A 23042-nucleotide genomic window follows, 5' to 3' on the forward strand; every position below is an offset into this window, starting at 1 on the left:
ACAGAGGTCTTGTGTGTCCTAACAGCAACACCAGGAGTGTTTCAATTGACTCGCTCAATATGTGCAGAGGATGTGACAGCATGTGTTTTCTGGTACATCTGCTAGATTTTTCTGCTCACACATAAGGGAGCGAAGAGATTCTGGCCTCTGCCTGTAACCCCTGTTGGGTTGTTTCTTGGACAGATGCAGCATCATATGGCAAGAACTTAGAGACCAAAATTTGTATCAGCTTTCGGACATCCCCACAGATACTGTCAGAGTAGAGTACGCAACACCATTTTCCATACAAAAAAAAAAAAAAGAAAAAATGCCATTTTAACTTCAGCCTTAGTAAAGTATTTCACCCTACACTAAAACATTATACCCTTGCGGTGATTATACTTAATTTATTTTTAACAATGTTTCAAGCCTGGGCCGTTTTTTCTCCCACTGCCTAAGGACAGCTTAATAATACATCAAGATTCAGATCGATTTTTTTCACTTTGGTAAAACTGACCTAGTTTCCTCCATAATCCCCACTCTCAAAGAAGGAAGCTTTAAAATAAAATATCCTCAATGAAAAAGCCAGCATTCATAATATTTCTTCCACATGGTCTGAAATTAAAAAACTGTCTCATCTCCTCAGTTTATTAAATGAGACTGAATTTCCTTTTCCAGGTTTGAGCTCTTTAATGGGTTAGCATCCCTACTGCATCAGGTGACAACATCCATGCGGTGTTACTTTATGAAAGGAGATTGTTGCAACAATTGTGAAAATGATGCAGAAGTTTGGTTTTAAAAATAAACACCAACAGGTTTCCCAATGCAAACACGTAACTGCTCAAAGGCTAATGAGAGCTTATCATGTAAAAATATTCAGAATGCCAGCAACCTTGAATGACCACATTCTGTCAGATATAAATAGCTCATTAATACAGACGAGTTGTCACAAAGCAGCTTTTTCAAATTCAGTTGTCCAAATTCAGTAGCTGCAGGGAGAAACTTACGTAATACAGACCTGTTGGTGCTTCCTGTAAGAATGATGCCTTCTTCTCAAAGGTACTTTTCAGCCATTTCAACCACCCTGTTCTCACAGCCATCTATCGACTTGTCCTTTTGACATTGACGAAAGAACTGATGTCAGCTTGTGCTCAGAGACAGACTGAAGGTTATGTACCTTATATACACTGTGAACGTGGGCATGAGATTGCCTAATTCTGCTTCTCTTGGCATTACTCAAATGCCTGTCATAGTCCTGTCACAGAATGGGTCTTTGTGATTCATTTGCTCAAGCAATCTTGTTTAAGAAGAATCTAATTGTAACCATGAAGTTGTCCTGAGTGTACATGGCATCCATGGTGTTCTTCCACAACCAGTGGTTTTCTGGGGTTTTGTGCCTTGCAAGGACTGTTATTTACAAAGTCTTCCCAAAGTCTCTTGCTTTTCAATCATCCAGAATAGTCTCTTCCCCAGTTTTTTTAATTAACTACCAAAGATAAAAGTAGCTATTAGCAAAAGAAAGACACAATGTTAATATTTTTTGAGTCAACCTGATTGATGGAAAAGGAAATCAGCCTGCTTTCAATGACCCTCTGGAATTACTGTCTTCTGGAGTATGTTGTATGACAGTGTTTACTATCTTATCTAGAAGCAGTAACTGGTGGAGAAAACATACTCTTATGATACAGATGTGTTTTCCCGAGCATGCTTATCATGTGAGATAATTTTTTAAAAGCGCAACCCTGGCACAAAACCAGAAATTCCATTTGATGTTCAAGAGATAGAAAACTAAACACATCAGTAGTAGAGATTTTCCATTTTCATTGAGCTAGCACAGGTTTATGGCTGAATGGAAGTGCTCCACTGCATAGGTTTTGAGCTTGAGCAAAAGTACAGAGGTAAAAATGCATGATGAAATGTAGTCTGGTCACCTGGATACTTCCACACTGCTTATATACACTTCTGATTGTGATTGACTTGTTTTCCTTCTTTTATGTCCTCATCTGTTCAGATGTCATCTTAAATGGATAACTAGATCTGTTTGTGAGTTATTTTGTAGAAAAGCAAATACTGTTTGAAAATCAGCAAACCTATCATAAAGGGCATAGATGTCCAAAATGAGGCAAAGGCCTACAACTGGTTCCAGGAGAGAAGGAAAGATTACCAAAAGAGGTGAAAAATACCCAATTATTAAAAAAAATAAATAAAAAATTGAAATTAGACACATTTAGCTTGGAAATAATCCATTTTAATGGAAATACAGTTATCCAGTTGACAATTTCCTAAGCATGTCAGAGGCTTGAAATTCACGGAACTTTCTAAAGACTCTGTAGTTCAAGCAAAAATGATGATTGGTGTAGAAATTACCAGATTCCATGGTTTATGGTGTAAAAATGTCAAAGTTACCAGAGTGCCTCCTGATCTTTGTGGCAGTTAAAATGTCCTTGCTCACAGATGTGGTCAAGCATGATCTGAATTGAGTGCTGAAGCACAGCTATGGAGGAGTGTCCAGGTGTACAAACCAATGTATTTCTCTGCACAGACATAAATGTATTGAATTAAGATTGGAAATACAGGCAAGAGGTTGTCGGTAAGGAAAACATGCCAAACAGAATGTGAAAGACTCAAAAGTGATGGGAACAAAGTTGATTGGAGTGGGAAAGACACAACTGATTTCTGCATCAGGTGGAGGTCTGCTCACAGAAATAAGGTATTCACAGGCACCACAGTGAAGAGGTCCACAGCTCTCCAGTGCACCTTTGCTCTGTAACTTCTCCCAGTCATGAGGTCAGGTGTTCTCCTGGCCTGTCCCAAGAACTGGTTCTTGCACACCAGGTGAGATGATATATGGGTCTCAGATCAGGAGACTGAAGTCCTGATAATCAGCTTCCTGATTTTGAGACAAAGGGAGAAGTGAGACCAGCAGCTATTCTGATTAAAGCATCTTCTGTTCTTCTCATCATGGTAGAAGAGTGATTGAGATACTCCTTTTCACTTGACATCTTAGAAGTGAGAAATATTTGCTTCATCATTTCCAACATATGAAGGCAGTTAGGAAGACAAGGATTCAGCTAGTTGATGGCAGAAGCATCGGACGGAGTTATAAATAAATAACAATTTCTCTTTTTTAGCTAAGCCTCAGTTCTGCAAGGATGCACTCATATATCCTCTTCCACTGACACGACTACAGAAGCACAATGCAGCTAATTATGTCTTCCTTGCACTTCTTATTCTCATGCTTACTCTCCCCTCTCTACTGTCAGGCTTTTGTCTTCCCTTCCTTGAAAGTCTTCTTCCAAAAATAGATACACAATTCTTTTCTACACTGAAGCAAGAAAAATCTGGCAGCCAAATTAAAGAAACTAAACCCAGATGATGCCAATATATATTTATCAGTATTTTTGCAGGTTTCTTCTTCATTTCACACTTTTACCTGCTTACCTAAGTCACTTCCTTAGATTGTGACTTCCTGAATGAAGTGTTCTAATAACTTTTTATCATTATCATACTGCAAGCACTGTGGAAACACAGATTATTACAACTACTTACATGTAATATCTCATGTGCTAAGAAACCCTGACATGTTCAAAAAGGTTACCTACTTCCCCACTTGTAAATTTAAGAAAAGTTCTTCTGGGCCTGCTACTTCACAGGTCTGAGTTGCATGTACTCTGTCTTGGGTTGTGTTTGGGAGGTTTTTTGAGGACGAGTTTATTGCTGGAAAATGATTTCTTCTTTGTGTCTTTTCCCTTCTGGCGTTCAGACCAAGTTGTCCTTAAGTTGACCACCATTATTGTAGGTACAGTTGTATTTAGAATTATATATTTCATCAGGGGATGAAGCATTGAATATCTCTTACAGAAGTTAATGGAATAAAATTGTTTAATTAAATTCTAACTTTGAGAATTCATCAGAAAAGATGCTGCATCATTCAGGCTGTAAACAGAATGCCACTTCTAGCCACTTTTATAAAACAGGCTGCTAAGAGCACTATTATTCCTGGACCTTCTCCTAAAGCTTTATGTTGACTTCAGTAGCCCAGCCCTAAGTAATATGCTGCTTTGTTTTGAGTCTGTTTGGAGTAATTTTTGGTAAGAAGCTAGCTCCTAAAGTACCTTTAAGGCAGTCCCCCTTCCTGAGCTTCAGTAATCTTAAACCAGCTGCGTTACCTTCTGGCTGGATGTGTGGGGATGAGGACAATCATCATAATAATACCTGCTGCATCTGACTCACTACAGCTCCTGCTGGGAGAAGTAATAATATGTGCATTTCTCTGAGCCTGCAAGAGCTGACACAGTGCAAGGAGGATTCACTTCCAAGTTCAGATTTTCTAGCTGTAATTTATCTCCCTTGCTCTTTTCACAGTCTTTGAGTACTGTGTGAGAATAATTTTAGATTATGGTATCTGATGAGACTACGTGCAGAAGCTCATAGAAGTCTAATGTCTGTGTGCTTTCAGGAGTATTTCTTCATGGGAGTGTTGTATCCTCTGTACCACAGAAAAGAGCAAACAAAGCTGGGTATATCTTGCTCCACAGCACAAATGAGATCTGTGTGAACAAAAACCTGTCTGCAACATGGCTTCACCCAATGAACATTCAGCGCACAGACACTGACAGTCTTGAAATCGCTGGGGGGATAAGGATCTGAAACATTACCATTTACCTTGCAGCTGCAGCTTTGCATCTTGACACATTAACATTTCACCTGTAATTTAATCTCTATTATTAATGAATTGTGGAAACTCTTTTCCCTAGGCACTAGACCATCAGACTGTGTATGGAGTCTGTCAGCAAAAAATATTACTAAACACCCACGTAACCTTATAGACACTCAGAAAAGAAATAGCTGTACACGAAAAAATAGATGTACAGCTCTTTTTCAAGTTACTAACCTATAGTAACCATCTGGACACAGTCCTGGGCTCTAGGTGGCCCTGCCTGAGCAAAGGGATTGGGCAAGATGGCCTCCAGAGGTCCCTTCCAACCTCAACCATCTGTGATTCTGTGATACATTAATTTTCTTTCTTTGGTTCAATCATACTACACAATGATGTCTTTTAAAATGGTTCACTTGTCCTGATCAACAAAGGTCACTTTTTTAAAAGACTTCTTTAGAAAACATCCCAAATGGGAGATTTTCAAATATTTACAGTTAAGTTCTGCACCTTTGTCTTCTGTGCTGAGTGATATTTTTGTCCAAGTAAAGGCCATCTGTCCAAGGAAATCTACAGTAGATCTTATATAGACATATTAAAGATGTCATTGTTAGATACAGGAGAATTGCTATATCTTAAAAATGCAATTGGATGTATAGATTATATGTGTGTATATATATACATATATATATGTAATAGATAATAGATAATGTAATAATAGCATTTAAAGAGAAGATTTCATAAAAACATTACCATTACTTATTATGTACAATGGATTAAACAAACAGTTATATTGCACAATAGGAGGATTTGAATGCTACCTTATTCAGTTTGAGAACAAAGAGATTTTCAGTTTATGTGTTCTGTGTACATAGAAGAGGCAGCAGAATGGATGCATTGTGTACAAATCATGGTTAAGGTGGTGCTCAGAACAGCAGAGATAAAGGAGTTAGTGTGGCTACGGGAAAACAACGTTTGTTTATGGACTTCAGTGTGCTTTTTGTACATTGAGAGAATGGGTAGTGATTAGATCTGAACCCTACAAAGAGTTTAAGGGGCTTAGTGGAACAGGTACAATGAATCCATGTTTGATTTTTAAACTGACTAAGTTATAACGTGATGGTTATGTGGGTGTATGTTTTATCATTCTTAAACTGAAATTACATTAAGTATTATGTAACAGTCAAATAGGATAATTAGAGTTACAAATGCCTCAAGCAAATATTTAAGACTGGTTGCTTCTGTTGCTTATAGAGAGTGAGATTTGACATAAAAGACTTTTTTCTAAGAACTGTGCTATAGATATTCTGATCACTGAAAACTCTTTGCAGAACAGTTTTTTAAATCTGTTAGCATTGAGAATTTACAAATTAACCCAAGGATCATATGGCATGTATTGATCATATTTTTTCACAAGTTTTTGAGTAGCATACTAGTTTAATCACACACTAGTGAGTCTCTTTTTTCACCAATATGCAAGTTAGTTACCAGGATACTGTGTATTACAAAGTCTACCAGTTAGATCTTGGTAGGATGCAGTCAGTAGGCTGTATATGACGTAAAACCTGGCAAACAGCTCACCTTTGTGATGTTCTACCCTATTCATGAATCTTTTAAAGAACTTTCTTAGTTACTGTTCTTCTATATGAAATACTGTGACTTGTTTTCAAAGCAATTTAATGTCATAACAGTTCAATATTCAAATATAATCTTTTAGACATTATAGCAAGCCACGGCATTTATAGCTGGGTAACCAAAACCAATATATACAATTTGCTTTCATGCTTTAAGATGGAGAACCTGAAGAAATACAGCATTAGCACTGGTTCAGTAGAGTATGGGTTTTAAAGAAAAAGGTATTTAATGATTCATTACTGCACTTACACAGTATTCTTCTTACATAATGAAATAGCTGTTCTTATATAATAATATGTCCTACAACATAATACAATAAACATTGAACTGAGCTGTGCAGCATATTTCTGAGTATGTAGACTCAACCTATTTTCATTATGGCATCATCCACCACAAAAAAAAAAGACAAAAACAAACAAACAAAAACACAAACAAACAAGAGATCCTTTAGAAGCTATAAAACAGCTTTCTTTGCCCATGTCTTTAAAATTAAGGGGAAAATCCTGGCTTACGCTGTGGTCAATGTCAATGCTACTAATGGAAGCAAGATTTCATTTCCAATGGGGGAAGCAGGAAACCTTTCAGCATACTCCCGTCGTCTCAGTTTTCTTCACTGGCCCAGGTTTTTTTGTAGTTCTGGAATGACTTGTGTGCCCAAAAATACAGAAGACAAATAATCTTTCTGCTATATTTTGAAAGTGACTAGCATATTCTTTATCTCTAAAGTGGATTACATTTGTTTTCTCCTTTCTTTTTTTTTGCCTTTTCTTTGTGAATGATACTCCCAAAGAAAAGGTTTGGATGTCAGTCATCCCAAATATTTTGCTACCCAAGTGCTTGATTAACACAATGTCTGTCCAGTGAAGTCAGAAATGAGCCACAAATCTTAGTTCTGTTTAAATGTTTGTAGCATATGCTTGTTTTATAATAACAGGCTCAATGGGGAGAGATACATCATTATGGTACTGCGTAACAAGTCATCAGGACAGGGGCATGGGGAGGCTTTGTCTATCAGTGGGACAAGCCATTAGGTCAATTAAGTGCAGGATTTGACACCTTCTCTATCCAAGCAACATTTACATTACCAAAGAGGAAAGTTTTGTCACCCCTGCTAGTATTGGCAAGTGAGTGGAAGTGCAGTTTGAAAGTACAATTAAATCTGCGGACCTAAAGGAACCCAAGCTGATTGTTCTAAGAGCTAACATACTTTACCAGCAAAAGTTCTCTCTGAGGAATGCAGCCTGAGACATAAAGTACGTGAAAAGACAAAATTTCTCATGAAGTAGGTCAAGAAAATGCCCACAGTAAATCAGTGGCATAGAGGAACATTTATTTAGGTTTGGTGGTTTTATAAGAAAATGAAATAAGATGTAAATGGTTTGTTTGCATTCACCATTGTCTTTCAAAAAACTTCCTGTATGTTATATGTAAATATTTTTATTTTTTGTGTTTGCTATCAAAATAACCAACTAGTATCATGGGATTGGTTGATATTTTTCATGTAAGAGTGTGACAAATCTAAAGAAAGAAGGCAGTATAAAATAGAGCCTTTTAATTTCTCCTTACCGAAGATGTTTAAAGGGGAGTGTTAAGGACCAGGGAAAGTGGGCCAAGAGTGTATACCAGAAAAAAGCAATAACAACACATATTGGCAATGTTGATTCTATGCAATTTATGTGAAAGTACAATTCTTTTTTAAAGGATAATCTTACCCATTGACCATGTCTGTGGCCTTTCTCCAAAACTTTATTTTCACTTCAATCTTCAACTGAGCAGCATTCATCTTCTTCCTCTATATGCTGAGCAACTTAGGTAGTTTTTAACATCAGTCTCCCAAGTCTCTACTTCATAGGAAAGTTCAGAGAACAAAGAAGCCATTGTTGGAGGCTGAGACACCACTCATCAGTTCAGATCATTTGCATTCAATTCAGTTGCCTGGAGACACCAATTTTTGATAACATAGAACTTAACTTTTCTGGTTTTGGGAAACTACTTGCTAGAAATGGAAAGGGAATTGTGTTGGGAGATATACAGTTAAGTTTGCAAAGTGTCATGAGAAACACAGATTGACACTTGACTATGTGATTGCACAAATACAGCATTAATGATAGGTAGTCTTACGAAGTACAGGGACTGTCCTGTCTGAGTTAATATGAAGCCCTTGTTTTGCTTATATGATTAATTTTGTTTCATTTTCATGAACATTTTAGGTGTATCAATACATGCATGAAACCATAACTGTTAATGGCTGCCCCGAATTCCGAGCCAGGGCCACTGCAAAGGTAGGATACGTGCAACTGTTGAAGTATGTGTTGCCAAAGTGATCTAGTAATTGACTGTGCGCGTGTGTGTTTCAGGTATTCGTGTGTACACTGTAAGAAAATTTAGACATCAGTGGCAGCCCAGAGTCTAGAACCAGTGCTACTTCCCAGGTAACAATCATAATGGAAAATTTCAACCTTTATGCTGCTTCTGTAGCTTAAGAAAAGAGAATGATTTTATGGAATACGATGCTTTTGGAAAAATTACTTTGCAAAAGCAAATCTACTGGTTCATTCTGTAGAAGTCTGCCTGCTACAACCAATATTTTAAGGGACTATTTTCCCATACATCTCATCCAGAGAGGACACATTTCTTTGGAGATAGACACTAAACAGTCACAATTGCCCTTTTAAGTAATGGGAACTCTATGGACTGAGCAAGAAATGGCCTGGTCAACATTTTACTGACTCCACAGCCAAATGCAAGCCTTTTTTTCTCTAATACATTGCCTGTTTTAATAAAACATAATGTCTCTTTGTCCATGTGGACCTGCCTTTCTTATAGCCTTATATCCAGCTACATTACTGCTACTACTAAAATAATAATTTTCCAAGGGAATTCACAGAACCCTGAAAGAAGCCATGCTATATGCCAGTATGAAATATGCTCTGTATTTTCATAACATGTACAAAGACAGATGCTTCCAAACAAAGGGATCCTCCATGGCTTTCTTTTTCCCATTATTTTGTACAAAACACTCTCTTCTATGTGGTATAGCCGATTCTATGCAAAGTAGGTAAACTTGCAAAACCCATAAATCTTTTTTAGAGATACTTCTTTATGGTCCCATTCCTGTGAAGGTAAACTCCCTGCAATCCTGATGGAACTAAGATCTTGTCATTATGTATTTATGTTAAGAGATTTTAATTTAAAGCTGTATCAGAAGATGAAGGTTGGGAGCATGTTAAAAAACTCTTTTAGGGTACTCAGAGAAGCAAACTCTATAATAGCCAGAAAATAACCTAATATACCCTAAATTGCCATGTATTTTCCTTATTAAATAGGACAGTCCTTTCTGTAGCCTGTTCTTCTGATTTCAACCTTCTAATTGAAAGTTAATGGTCAGTGTAAATTTGTAAAGTCTGTGGTTCTATATAGAGACGTGTATATGAATTCCTGTTTTGTCTACACTGCAGATAAACATAGAAATTCTTGCTATGTTATTTAGTAAGTGGGGAGAAGTCGAATTAGTGTTTCCCATTCTCATTTCTTATTCATATAGAACAGCAGGTTACAGAGCAATGTTTCAATATCACAATATTTCCTGGTTATTTCTGGGCTGTCTGCATTTCATTCTCTTAGTGCATTCATGTCTGACATAAAATGTATGCATGATTACAAGTTCTGCATGTGCCAAAACATGTAACTGAGATTGCTCCATTATGTCACGTCATCCACTAGCTTCTATTAAGCATAAGCATTTTGAGGATGCTCAAAAATATCAGTGTAAATCAGAGTTGTTCAAGCAGTTTGAACTACAAACACATGTTGAAAAGTATAAAATATTAATGTTTATTTAAGGATTAGCTAAGATCTACAAGTAAGAAAATACTTCTAGTGAAAAATGAAGTATAAATGTAATATTCTTCTGGATGCAAGCTTTACAGTATGTTCCTTTTTTCATCCTAAAAGAAGATTACCAATCTAGGGTTTTCTAATTGACTTATATATCTGTTGTCTTCATTTTTCAATAAAAATTTTGAACCAAATATATAATACAACATCCTATTCCTGTTTCAGAAGTTACTTAGTTTACAAGATTTCACAAATATTATAAATTAAACTTTTTAATATAAGATTATTATTTTAGTATTTAAGAAGAATAATCCCATGATTCTGAAAGCAAAGCGGAGAGTTAACAATTCAGTTCATCCACTTTATTTTAATTAGGAACACATCAGAGATCACATTATCATATCCCACAGGAATAGATTTTCTTCCTGTGAAAAGGCAAAGAAATGCAGTAGTGATCATAAGGTTTCACCACCCCAGAGTAAGGCTTCCTGGTGCCACCTTCTGGCTCTGCTGCTAAGTTTTTGTGGTTTGTTGTTTGACAAGTCACCCAAACACTCTCTGTTCCTCTGTTTATTCCTTTATTTCAAAAATATTGGCATAAAATGTAATATTTTTAAATACTTTCAGACAATCAGAAAGTGTCAGAGTAAGATACTGAAGTGTTTTCACAGGAAGGAAGTCTTCCTGCAAGTGGACAACAGTGTTCTCACTAACCTAAATAGCCAAATCACTCGGTTTTTATCTTCCAGGCAACAGTTGCTGCATTTGCTGCAAGTGAAGGCCATTCACACCCGCGAGTGGTGGAGCTGCCTAAGACTGAGGAAGGCCTGGGCTTTAATGTTATGGGAGGAAAAGAACAAAATTCACCGATTTATATATCTCGCATCATTCCTGGAGGAGTGGCAGAAAGGCATGGTGGGCTCAAACGTGGGGACCAGTTGCTTTCAGTTAATGGAGTGGTATGTGGAAATATGGTAGAGCTTTCATTTTCATCGGAATTTTCGTTTTTCGCATATTTCTAATACCATGATTTCAAATGCAGCCACACAAAACAAAAATAAGTAGCTCTGTAGGAGAGCTTCAGCGTGCATTTGTGGTGCAGTGAGGCAAAGTTCCATCGATAACTTTGTGCCACTACAATTCCTGGCACTGGAGGGTGCTTGAAGAGCTTCATTTCAAATCCACACCACTTGCCTAATTTACAGGAAATCTATGTCCTTAATTGGTAATTCTGTAAATTCCTTTTGTAGTAAAAGCTTCATAACAGCCTGCTGTTCTTTCATTTCATAGCCTCTGAGGCACACAGCCCTTTCCAAACACAGTGGCACTTGTGCAGTCTTGTGACCTTCAGAGCCTTTGAATACATTAAATCAAAAGAAATTTGGTAAGCAAATTTGGTGCAAATTTGCAATGGAAGGTGTTCCAGATTTCTTTCAGTGAGATTCATCCAGCTGTGGAATCTGTTAGAGAAATCAGCTGGACAAATGTACACATACAAGGAGCATGTACTCTTGGTAAACAGGTACATTTTTTACATACTCATTTTTCCTGTAAGTCAAAATGGAGAATTTTCTACTAGTTTCACTGTGAATTCAATATGGAGGTAAAAATAAAAGGGTTGTTGCAATAGATCCTGAGAGTAGCTCAGTTGGTTAAGATTTGGTTGTAATAATGCCAAGGTCATGTATTCAGTCCTCTATGTGGGCCACTGACTTAAGAGTTGGACTCGATGATCCTTGTGGGTCCCTTCCAACTCAGAACAGTCTGTGATCTGCAGATAGGGAAAATAAGGCTCTGACTCCACGATATAGTCAAATTCTGCATTTCATTGCTTATTGTTCCCTTTTCTAAGGGAATATGAGGTGCTGAAAAGGTAAGCATACTTGTAATCCTACACTTCCCTTTATGAAAATGTATTCCTTTTCATGCAAACCACCATCTAAACCTCCTATTTAAATGCACTAAAGGCACGTAGGAGCAATTTCTGAATCTAGTCATAAGTACAAAACTTTACAACTTAAATTTCTCCTTTGTCGCAAGCCCATAAACAGTAAAAAAATGCCCTTTTCTACACATTTTTATGTTTCTCTCAAAAATAATCCCTTCTCTTAAAATAAAGTATTTGTGCAACACTTCAAACAGACTGTTTTACCACTTCTTCTATCAACTATCATGTTCTCAAAAGAGAAATATAAGTTCTGGAAACTTGCTTGCACCAATACACAAGAGAAATAAAACATACAAACCAAAGAAAACCCACAGAAAAGATCATTCAGTCTCAGAGAAAAAGAAATAAACTGAATATGTAATGAAATAAACTGCCTGAACTTTGCTGATTGTCAGTCAAGAAATATTGTTGTTGTTCAGCATTTCTTTCAAGAGGTGAATAAAAAGACAGACAAAAAGAGTTTAAATTCACTAATAGATGGATGGTTCTTGAAAATTCCTTTTACTGTCAATAGCACCAAGGTAAATACCAGAAAGGTTATCTTCAGATGTCAAGATATATTGAATTTGACCCTCTTGTCTCCTCTGTTTTAGGATTTTCTGTTAAAAGATTTCATGCATATGCTCTAGAATATATAAGGTAATGCAGCAAAAAACCACAGTACAAAATTCCCAATTGCATGTAGACACAAGAAAGTTGAGAAGCAAGAGAAATATTTTTGTGTTCAGACTCTGAACAACAGAATATGAAGTTTGAATTGCAGTTGCATATTTATAATCATAGAATCACAAAATCATAGAATGGCTTGGGTTGGAATGGACCTTAAAGATCATCTAGTTCCAAAGCCCCTTGCATGGACAAGGACACCTTCCACTAGGCTCAGTTGCTCAGAGCCTTATCCAACTTGACCTTGAGCACTTCCAGGGATGGAACATCCACAACTTCTCTGGGCAACCTGTACCAGTGCCTCACCATTCTCACAGTAATGAGCAACTTTTCATAAACCATTTTTGGGCTGAATGAAACCCATAAAATATAATTTGTAAAAAGACAAAAAATTAAAGAAGCAATTATTTGTTTGCCGACAGCTTGAGAAAGGACAAGAAAGATCTAAATTTAGCATTGTTCACTGGGACTGATTCACTCTATGCTTCTCTTAATTTAGCTGGAGAAAAGAAAATAATGCACAGTATGTACTATCAAACAGGCGGCTCAGTAGAACATGAATATCTTTAACTTATTTGTGCTCAGCCATTGATGGTTATCCAACTTCATACTTATCAACATAAAATTAGATCTGTGTATTCAGAATCCAGATTTGTTATCCCAGCATGACTGAGATGACTGTTCCTTGAGCTGTTTCAATGGATGTTAAAAATCTTTGTTTTCTCATTATGCTGGGGATTTTGTTACATACTTTTGTCCCACAACCCCTAAAAATAAAGGAAATTGAAAGCAGTAAGCCCTGCAGATGGCTCAACAAAGGCACTTACTGATGCCTGTTCATATCTGGCAAAGATTCTGCATTAGTCAGATACCTTGTGTGAGTCAGAGGAAGGATGCAAAATAGATTTATAATGGCTAATTTGTCACCCAAGTATTTGTTTAGAGAAACCTAGTAAAAATACTCTTCTCAGTTTCTCAACTTGTGGGCTAACAATCAGATTTTGGTTTTTGCCTGCAAGGAAGGGGATTTTAGATTTATAAAAGGTCTATGAACCAGGATACAGTAATCACTGGTGTGTGCCCACATGATATCTGCAGTTCTTTCAGCTGTTCTTGTCCCTACAAGATTTTGCATCCTTCTCTTTGCTGCAATCTGTCAATGCAATGCAATAATGGAAATCAAGGAGTAAATATATATAATCAAAATTACATATTAAGTAAATATATACACTCCAGAATGATTTTATTTAACCTCATGATTGGTGGGCATTTCTAAAGGATTGTCAGATCCTTGCAGTGTCTCCAACCAACATAGTGCAGTCAGCAATGGACAGGAATGACCAATACCAGCAGGAGTCCTTCACCAGCCCAGCCTCAGAGATTTGCAGAGGGGGAAGAATTCAAACAGCAACACAACTTCCTTTGCCCTTTTCTTTCTCACACTCCAAGGGGCTCTGTCATTTCACCTGTGCAGCTGCAGTTATGCGGATGAAGCATTTTTAATGCCTTGAAAATAGAGGAGTGCAAGCATCAATGAGGACGTTAAGACCAAGTATAGCAATCACATAAATAACAGCTGAAAACTGTGGCTGTCAAGACCTGAGTGAGGTGCATTCAGAGAGCAGGATTTGTTTTAGCAGCACTATCTTTGCTTTTGTTATTTTCCCCTCTTTGATTATGGTTCAGAGCATTAGGCTTAATTCTGTATCATTGCTATTCAAGTCAATGGGAGTTTTCCATTGACCTGGATAGCAGGAAAGTCAAACCCTTCATTTCTAATTAGAAAATTCTGTCTGTAAACAGGAAGAACAAGGCCAGAGGAAAGCAGGAGATAAAACAGACAATCCTGAATTAAATGCAGTTTACTAGGTTGAATGAAGTATTAAAATACATCATCTTGTTATTCCTCTACAGAACAATCACGATTTTTCATTGATGTCAGTTAGAACCATAATGTAGCTTGGGAGCTTACAATGTTTGTTCATGGCCTGTTCTAAGTTCATACTGTTGCACAGCTAAACCAATCACAACACCACTGAACACACTGTTGTTTCTGCTGAATGTGAATGGCATGCCATACTGACCATGATTTAAAAGCAAAAAATGAAATCTAAAGCGATGCCAAATTTTGTACAGTTCCTCTTAAGGCAAGACCTGTATTTACAAAAGCTGCTATGACAGCCAGTCACAACAAATGTGCTATAAAAGAGAGCTAGTTACAGCATGTGTTAGTTATGATCACCTATCTAACATTGAACAGTTATTAGCTCAGGGATGTGGGGAAAAGTTTTTCATTTCTGTCTGTGACTTATTCATTATAGCAATTTCACAACCTGTTCATCTATAGCTTTTTATTTTAGCTCTCTTTGGAACACTAGATACATTCACTATTTCTTTCACACTAACATTCAAATACTTGTAAGGAAACAATTTCTTTCTCCAGATTAGTTTTTCAGTGGCAGTGCTTATCCAGCAGATTTATCCCAACCACAATTTCTAAAAAATCTGTTTATCACAGATAATGAATTTTCTTGAAGATCTTTGGACCTGCTGGAGGAATTTCATGTATATACAGTTCAAAATGTGTATTTTCTTGAAAGTTTTCTTTATTTCTGGTAATTGTTTCAACACCTGAAATGACAGTCATTATTCCTCTGAGTTGCATTGATGTTTTCAAAGCATCTTAAAATTTCTATAGAAACTCTAGTCCAGTCAGTTGACCCAGACATAAAATAATTATTTGTATTTGTCTTGGTTTGAGATAAGCAACTGCCAACCCCCCTAAGCACAGAGAGAAAAGCCTCCCTCCTAACACCAGGGAAAGGGAGGAAGAGAGGGGAAAGAAAAAAACACTTCAAACTGCATTTATACTAAAACTACATATATTTTTCACAGAAGGAAAGAGACAATTAGAAGAGAGTACAAATATACACTCACACAAGTCTGCAACAGCAAGTTCCCCACCTCAGCTTCTTAACGAACACACAAATTCTACTGTCTTAACTACTCATTACTTAAGAAGAAGCTTATTCCCCAGGGAGACAAACCCAAGAAGAAAGGAGAGACCCAGAACAACACATTTTACTTTCCTGAGGTACCCTGTGAGCCAGTGGTGGGCCTGGTCCTCTCCATCCCCCCTGGGACAGCATCGTGCGTCCTCCCAATAGGAGGGCTGAGAAGCGACTGCCTTAAGCACTCCCACACTGGTTCCTACTTCCCTGGAGATGATGTCATAATGTGGTATGGAATACAAAATTACTGGCTAGAAGAGGTCAGCTGTTAGCTCAGCCCAGCTCAAGTCAGCTGACTGCTTCGGCCTAGTCCAAACTTCAGAGCCCAAATTTAGGCCCACCTAGGTGAACCCATAACAGTATTATTATATTTAAGGATATTTAACAGAAAGAAAATAACTAGCAAGGCAATAAACTTGCATTGTTTTTATTATCTATGTAGAAGTGTTTGTCTCTGCTTTTTGAAACTTTTCAGTCATTATTTCTATCTCTTATTGTGCCCCAGCAGAACTAGTTCTTATTCACTGTCCTTACACAATGCTACTCAATCAAATAGGAGAGATGAAAATAGAAAGAGTTTTATTCTGGCAGTTGCTGTAACAGTGCTGTTATTCTTTTTGCATGAACTGAACTTCTAATATTTTGAATGCTGCTGCTTCTCTTTGGAAGTGCCGAAGCCTATGGGGATAGTTCCATTTTAAATAGCATGGTATACAAAAGAGTTTTAAATCACAACAGGTGGTAAAATTTCAGTTTAATCTAAGTGGGAAGAAAATTATTTCTTTTAAGATGGTCTAAAATCCATGTGAAGATCTCAGATGTGCAGACTGGTGGGGTTGTTTCTATGCAGAGATACTTTTATTTTTTGGCATATATTCTACAACACGTGTATAATCATATACCATTAGAAAATTTTTCCCTTTTTTTGAAAAGCAGTCCAGTCAGTCCACTTACAGTAGAAAACTCTTTTCACAGCCAAGTCACATCCCCGTTTGGAAATACACTGTTTCAAACAACATTAGCATAAAAATCAGAGCTTGAACCCCTTTGGGAATACTTCTTTTGATTTCACAGCATATACCATTTTGCTATAAAACATTTTCCGGAAAGGGAGGGAAAATATATATTCTTTTATCAAGAGCTTGTAATGTTTCAGTTCTTTTTCAGTGTGATTGCTTACAACTAACAGGATAAAAACTAGTCCATTTCCAACAGAGAACCCATGTCTGGTAAATGTTAAACATGTGAGCAATGCCATTCACTCTGTAGGATGTGTGTTGTCCTGGGGAGCAGCAGCCATGCTCCTCCACCTGCAGATCAGCAACGGGAAAAAAAAAGTGCTCCAGGGAGAGCTTTGGGCAGCCTTTCAGTGCCTAACAGGGCCTACAAAGGAGCTGGAGAGGGACTTTTACAAGGCCATATACTGCTAGGACAAGGGGGAATGGCTTCATACTGAAAGAGGGCTACTTTAGAGTAGATATAAGGAAGAAATTCTTTACTGTGAGGGTGGTGAGGCATCAGCACAGGTTGCCCAGGGAAGTTGTGGATGCCCCATCCCTGAAAGTGTTCGAGGACAGGTTGGATGGAGCTCTGAGCAACCTGATCTAGTGGAAGGTATCCCCCCGTAGCAGAGGGCTTGGAACTAGAGGGTCTTCAAGGTCCCTTCTAACTCAAACCATTTGATGATATGTCACTCTCTATGATACAAGCAGGGACAGGGCATAAGAAAGGCACTATTCTTTCAAATTTGCAATTTCTCCATTTCTTACCAACATTTATATTTGTTTGCATAAAGCTTGTTGAATATCTCCCCTCATTTTCACACAGATCAGAAATTAGATTTGTAATATAACCTAAATCAGATTTACATTATTTTAAATATAAACATTAATACATTCTCAACAGTGCATAAGTCTTACTTAACACTTTCTTCTAATAATCCCTTGAAAAATGTAAGGTGTGAAAACTTCCTAAAACTCCGATAGCCAATGAAAAAGACAGACCCATAGATCAAAGCACCATTTTCATTGTTAAATCTGTTCTCCCTACTCCCAGAGTGTGGAAGGAGAACACCATGAGAAGGCCGTGGAGCTCCTGAAGGCAGCTAAGGACAGTGTCAAGCTGGTGGTGCGCTACACGCCCAAGGTGCTGGAGGAGATGGAGGCTCGCTTCGAAAAACTGAGGACAGCCCGGCGCCGGCAACAGCAGCAATTGCTCATTCAGCAGCAGCAACAGCAGCAAACTACACAGCAAAACCATATGTCGTAGGTGAGAGGATTCAGTGGTCTTCCTTAAAGTGCACTGGCAGCACCGTGCCTGGGCCAGCTGCTCCCAGGGGTCCAGGGGACTGTCAGGGCAGTGTCTGACACCAGGGCCCATCCCAGCCCCAGACAGGAGCAGGGCAGCCACAGGCACAGGCTGCCTGGGAATGGGGACAGGCTGGGACATGAGCCCATAGGTGGGCCCAGCTCAGTGGGACCCCATGGCTGGGCAGGGCAGGGCTCTGGGGGGCTGACATGAGGTCCTGGGTTGTAGACAGGGTTGGGGGAGTCCCAAGGGAGGACAATCAGGGAGCTGGAGGGACTCTTGAGGCCCCAGCAAGCACTTACAACAGTCAGAATGAGGAGAGCTCATTCTTTTGAAAATAAGTTAAAGGCACTAGCAAATTCTGGAGCCAATTTCCAACCAAGAACCGTGAGATCAATAGCCACTCTGCAGGTCTGGCTTATCTGCAAGTGAAAGGAGTTTGTAGTTCCTGGTAACGTTTTTTGTATTAAAAACTAGAGCATTTATGGCAAGTAAAAATATGCCACTAGATTTAGACACAATTTAATGCATTTTCAACTAATCTTTTACTACTCTGAACAGAACCTTGAGACTTGCTGGTGGTAGGTGAAGAAATGTCTCCCTAGTCCCTTCCCTGCTACAGGGAACCCAAACTTCACTCTCTGGTTACTCTGCAGGGCACCTGCAAGTGCTTACTTCTTGTGTACAGTTTTTGGTACGAAGCGTTTTGTTCGCTCTTGACTGACATTCTGTATTACAATAGCTTCCAAGAGGCTTACAGGTTTCCCAGTGTAATCAAACCATACGGGATGCCAGGTTCAGAGGTTCAATTTTTCTGAAATTGGTGAGAGTTTTTGCCATGAATATGTGTATAGATATGCTCCATTTGCCTAAATGAAATCAAATAGGAAGTATGTCCCAATGACTTACATTCCAATGCTCCACATCTCCCTCCACACCTCATCATATCTGTTCCCGAAATAAGATGTTTGTGCTAATACAAGTCTACAAGTGACTCAGAAAGTCCCTAAATTGGCAAAAACTGAAGCTCCCAGTGATGATTTCATCTTTATTAATGCTAACACTGACCTCTGTTGATACTTAGGAGAAAACACCCACCTTGTAAACCTCCTTCCTGTCACTGCCAGAATTCCAGATTTCTTAATGCAAACAAAGGCTCTGAGTGGATTCTCTATCCAACTTTAGGGCCTCCATTCAGACAGGAGGTATAAAGAGTAGTATTTCATGAAGTTTGGGGGTTCTGTGTAAAACAAGGCCATTGCAGGACATCGACATACATGTGGTGTTTTTAAGTTTTTTCAGTTACCTAAATCTTTTCATTAGCATGTAAAGTATTTTTTACTGATTTTAAATTTTTCTTTAACTGAAAGCAAAGAAAGGCTGGCAGAGACAGCCAGCACCTTAATTCCTGAATTCTTGGTGCTTGCTCTGAGGAATGTGTTTTTTTCATTCTAGGTTATTCTCAAGAAAGAAAAAGTCTCAATCAAGAGTTCAGTAATCAAGCAACCAGAGCTGTACTTCAGTATTCCAGCAAAAGGAAACAACTACAGGAACATGAAACAGAATTCATCTGGAGAATGTACAGTACAAGACTAATGTAGTTACATGAGCCATAGAGAGGGTACCTTCATGATAAGGCTTTTCAGCACACAGCAGTCACAGATACCTATTACTTCTGTGGCTCTATTCCTAATGAGAAAACATGATTGGTAAACCCTATGAAACAGAGAAGTCCAGGGATTCCAAATAGTTCTGCTTGATCTAATCTTGCGCTCCTTACTCTGACAAATTTGCCAGTTGGCTTTCTTTAGTCACTGAAAATTTTGTTTAAGGAGGCTAAGATTGGCTGATTTTGAGGACAGGATCTTTCTCTAGTTATCTCCAGAACTGAACTATATCAACTCAAAATTTTGCCACAGACATCAAACTTGTACATCACGCTTCATAACCAGTTTGTACTATATATTGTAGAGCTGTTTTAACCTTACTTCCTGTTTATAATTTTCAAATTTCCCTCTTGAAATAGCAATTTACTATATTTATAAAGTATTCCATTTGTAGAAGCAATTGGCTTTTTACTCTTGGTGTTTCCATATATTTTATTATGCATCAACAGAGTGAGAAAGTTTTAGGTCAGCTTTAATTTTATTAGTAGTAAAGTTAGGGAAGCCTAGAACTGTATTTTTAAACGTAGGTATTGCTTGTATCTATTATAGTTACTCTTCAGAAATCTATAACTGGATATATTATATATTTATTCCATAAAATATATATTGTCTGAATGTACCTTTTAGAGGAGTAGGGTCTTTGCTTAGCATGCATTGCAAATGTAGTAAGCTAATGTTAGCAAAAGACCAAGCTTTGTTTGGCAGATATTACTGTGATTGCATAATCTCTGCATTTCTGTATTGTTTAATTTATTTTCCAGTCTAATGTTAATATATTTTAGAGAGGAGGAAGTGTAAGTTAAGACTCACACATTTTCATTTAAATCAATTTGAAAATAAGAGTTCTGAGGTGTTTTTTTTAACTAAACTAAGTTGGAATGTGCAAAAAAATCTGTAAGTTCTGAAGTTTACATGTCTGCTTTTCCAAAGAAGATAGTCAAAGCTGGAAGGCTATAAATGTCATATACTTTCAAGAAAATAAGAAAATAGACCCCCAAATCCTAAAAAAAAAGAATCATTTTCACATGCCTTCTATGCTTCATTAGAAAAGACAGGGGGAGAAAAGGAGCTTAGTGGAGAACCCTACAGTCCTCGCATGTTGAAAACTCCAACTGATGTCAGTGAAAGTTTAGTAATGTGAGGAATGTGGAAATAGTCAGAACCAGTGTTCTGGTTTTGAACTTGGAACAAAGTCAGAAAGAAATAAATCTTTTGAAGACTCTATGCTCAGAGAGAGAGAAAGGAAAACAGGAGAAATTTGCAGTATTGTAGCATATGTTAGAAACCAAATGCAGGCTAGACAAAAGTCTTCACAGTGTTTGATGTGTGTCAGTAGCCACTGAAAGGAAATAACTGTATTTTTAAAACCAAACGGCATGGATTAATCTAGAGAAGCCTCATTTTATATAAAGAAGTAATTCTATCCTGTGGTCATTGGTGACAATATCAATTAAGACAGTGGAGTTTGAGAACTACCAGAACTAAAGATGAAATATATTGTATTGTGCTCTGCACGGTGTCTTTTTATACTTAATAAAATTGTATGTACCTATTTTAAAACTGTATTCTCAAACAGACATTGCTCTTGATATTGACAGTATATAAATTGTTATTATGACTGCATATGGACTGTTCTGTATCTCATCAGTATGATTTGAATTACACTCATGGCTGCATTTTTAGAGACCAAGTATTCAGATTTAGTCAGCCCACTGTACTGCATTTTTCCAAACTGCCTCTCCACCTCTTCCCCTCCTCTTTCTCAAAAAATCTGAGTGGAATGTGCTGATTAATAACTTTCAGTGATAGACTGTCATTCACATAGAGAAGCATATCAAATTCATTCTCATATATTATTATTCAATAAATTATTTACACACACTAAAAATTAACATTCTAGTCTTTGCCAACATTTAACAATAAGGTAAAAGAAAAATAAAAGTAAAATGCAACTGTCAATGAATTTGAAGTGGAAACAGGAAGAAATAGCTTTCTATCCCTTTTCATGCCCCTTATTTATCAATAAAACAGCCACTTCCTCATGGAATAATCTCTGTCCCTAAACCTGTCACATGCATTTGCTTGTGAGACAGTATTTTCATTTGTGATTTAAATGTAATTGTCCCTGATGCAGTAAGGCACTTCCACACATGCATTGCTGAATTATTACCCAAAAGAAATGCAGGAAGGACAGTATTTTCCACATTCAGGTCTACAGGTATTTGTGCATTGTGCTTTAATTGACATTTGCTGTTCCACTACACTGAATTGATATTCTTTCAGTGAACTTGGTGAGTTTTATTATCCATATTTACCTTTGGGACTCCTTCACATTTCTCTGCACAGGCATCAAGCTGAGGTAGGAGATCCAAGAAGCATTTTATGCCTCTTTATTGCAGTAACCAAAAAGGTGTTTACACAGTCTCCATCATGTTCACTTATGCCAAAGATCCAGATGCAAGATCTAATAATAATAGAAAATTCAGGGTTGGTGGCATTTACTTTGAGAAGCTGATGGCTCTGCTCTGCTAGCCTTAGTTTTTCTGTTTGTGAGATTTGATCTGACTGGTGCTTTATGGGGCTTTGAAGGATTCCATAGTCCTTAATAAGCTCACCAGCTTGCATTTTCCTCTTTTCCTTCTGCAGTGACAAATGATAGATGAAAGATCAATGAATGCCCATGAATGGAAGAAATGACATAAAAATCTACCTGCAGTTCTCTGGTGAATAATACTACAGATCTGATAGTCCTGTATCTTTTGCCTTGTGCATGTATTTATCACAGCCTACCTTCCAGTATGACTTAGGAGCCTTTGGGAACTCTTGCAGAAGGCTCAAAATTATATGGCTCATTTGCAGGAGAAGAAACTGTTAATTCATATACAAATTTTAGGGACTTTAGAGTTCTAAATGAAATTAAGATCTCGCAAGCAAGCCAACTTCCTAGAATAATAAAAAAAATCCTAAACAAGAAGAGGAGTGGTTTTGCCTGTGTTTGAAATAAGGCAGGGTTTTAAGCATAATTTCAGAATTTAAACCAGAATCAATCATGCTCACAGAAGATATATTTTATTACAGGGTGAGTGCCTGTTTCAAAAAGTAGCAATTCTGTCTGAATCATTCTGCAAAAGAAAACCAACCAATCTCCTAATGCAGAACTGTGTCTACAAGTGCTAAGGGGACCCTTCCATATATAAGCAGTGGATTATTAGCTAGAAGTAGTACCATCCTTACAAAAGCATTAGTGAGACCATTTCTACATCCAGCACTCAATAAAATAAAACAAGTTACAAACCAAGAGAGTATTCTGGGTCAGTTTGCAGGAGTGTGCTGCC

The 23042-nt window shown here is 37.6% G+C and overlaps 1 protein-coding gene across 1 annotated transcript in view; it reads left to right on the forward strand.

Moving 5' to 3' along the window:
- The window catches only part of LIN7A (lin-7 homolog A, crumbs cell polarity complex component), a 49546-nt gene extending 27945 nt beyond the window's left edge, over positions 1–21601 (forward strand). The window contains exons 3-6 of the mRNA XM_071552157.1: positions 8482–8553; positions 10858–11067; positions 17789–18001; positions 19496–21601. Coding sequence (XP_071408258.1) covers positions 8482–8553; positions 10858–11067; positions 17789–18001 — 495 coding nt within the window. The 3' untranslated portion in view covers positions 19496–21601. The remainder of the gene's footprint in view (positions 1–8481; positions 8554–10857; positions 11068–17788; positions 18002–19495) is intronic.
- The last annotated feature ends 1441 nt before the right edge of the window (positions 21602–23042 follow it).

This window comes from Pithys albifrons, chromosome 3 (genome assembly GCF_047495875.1).
Source record: "Pithys albifrons albifrons isolate INPA30051 chromosome 3, PitAlb_v1, whole genome shotgun sequence".
Classification (NCBI taxonomy): Eukaryota; Metazoa; Chordata; class Aves; order Passeriformes; family Thamnophilidae; genus Pithys; species Pithys albifrons.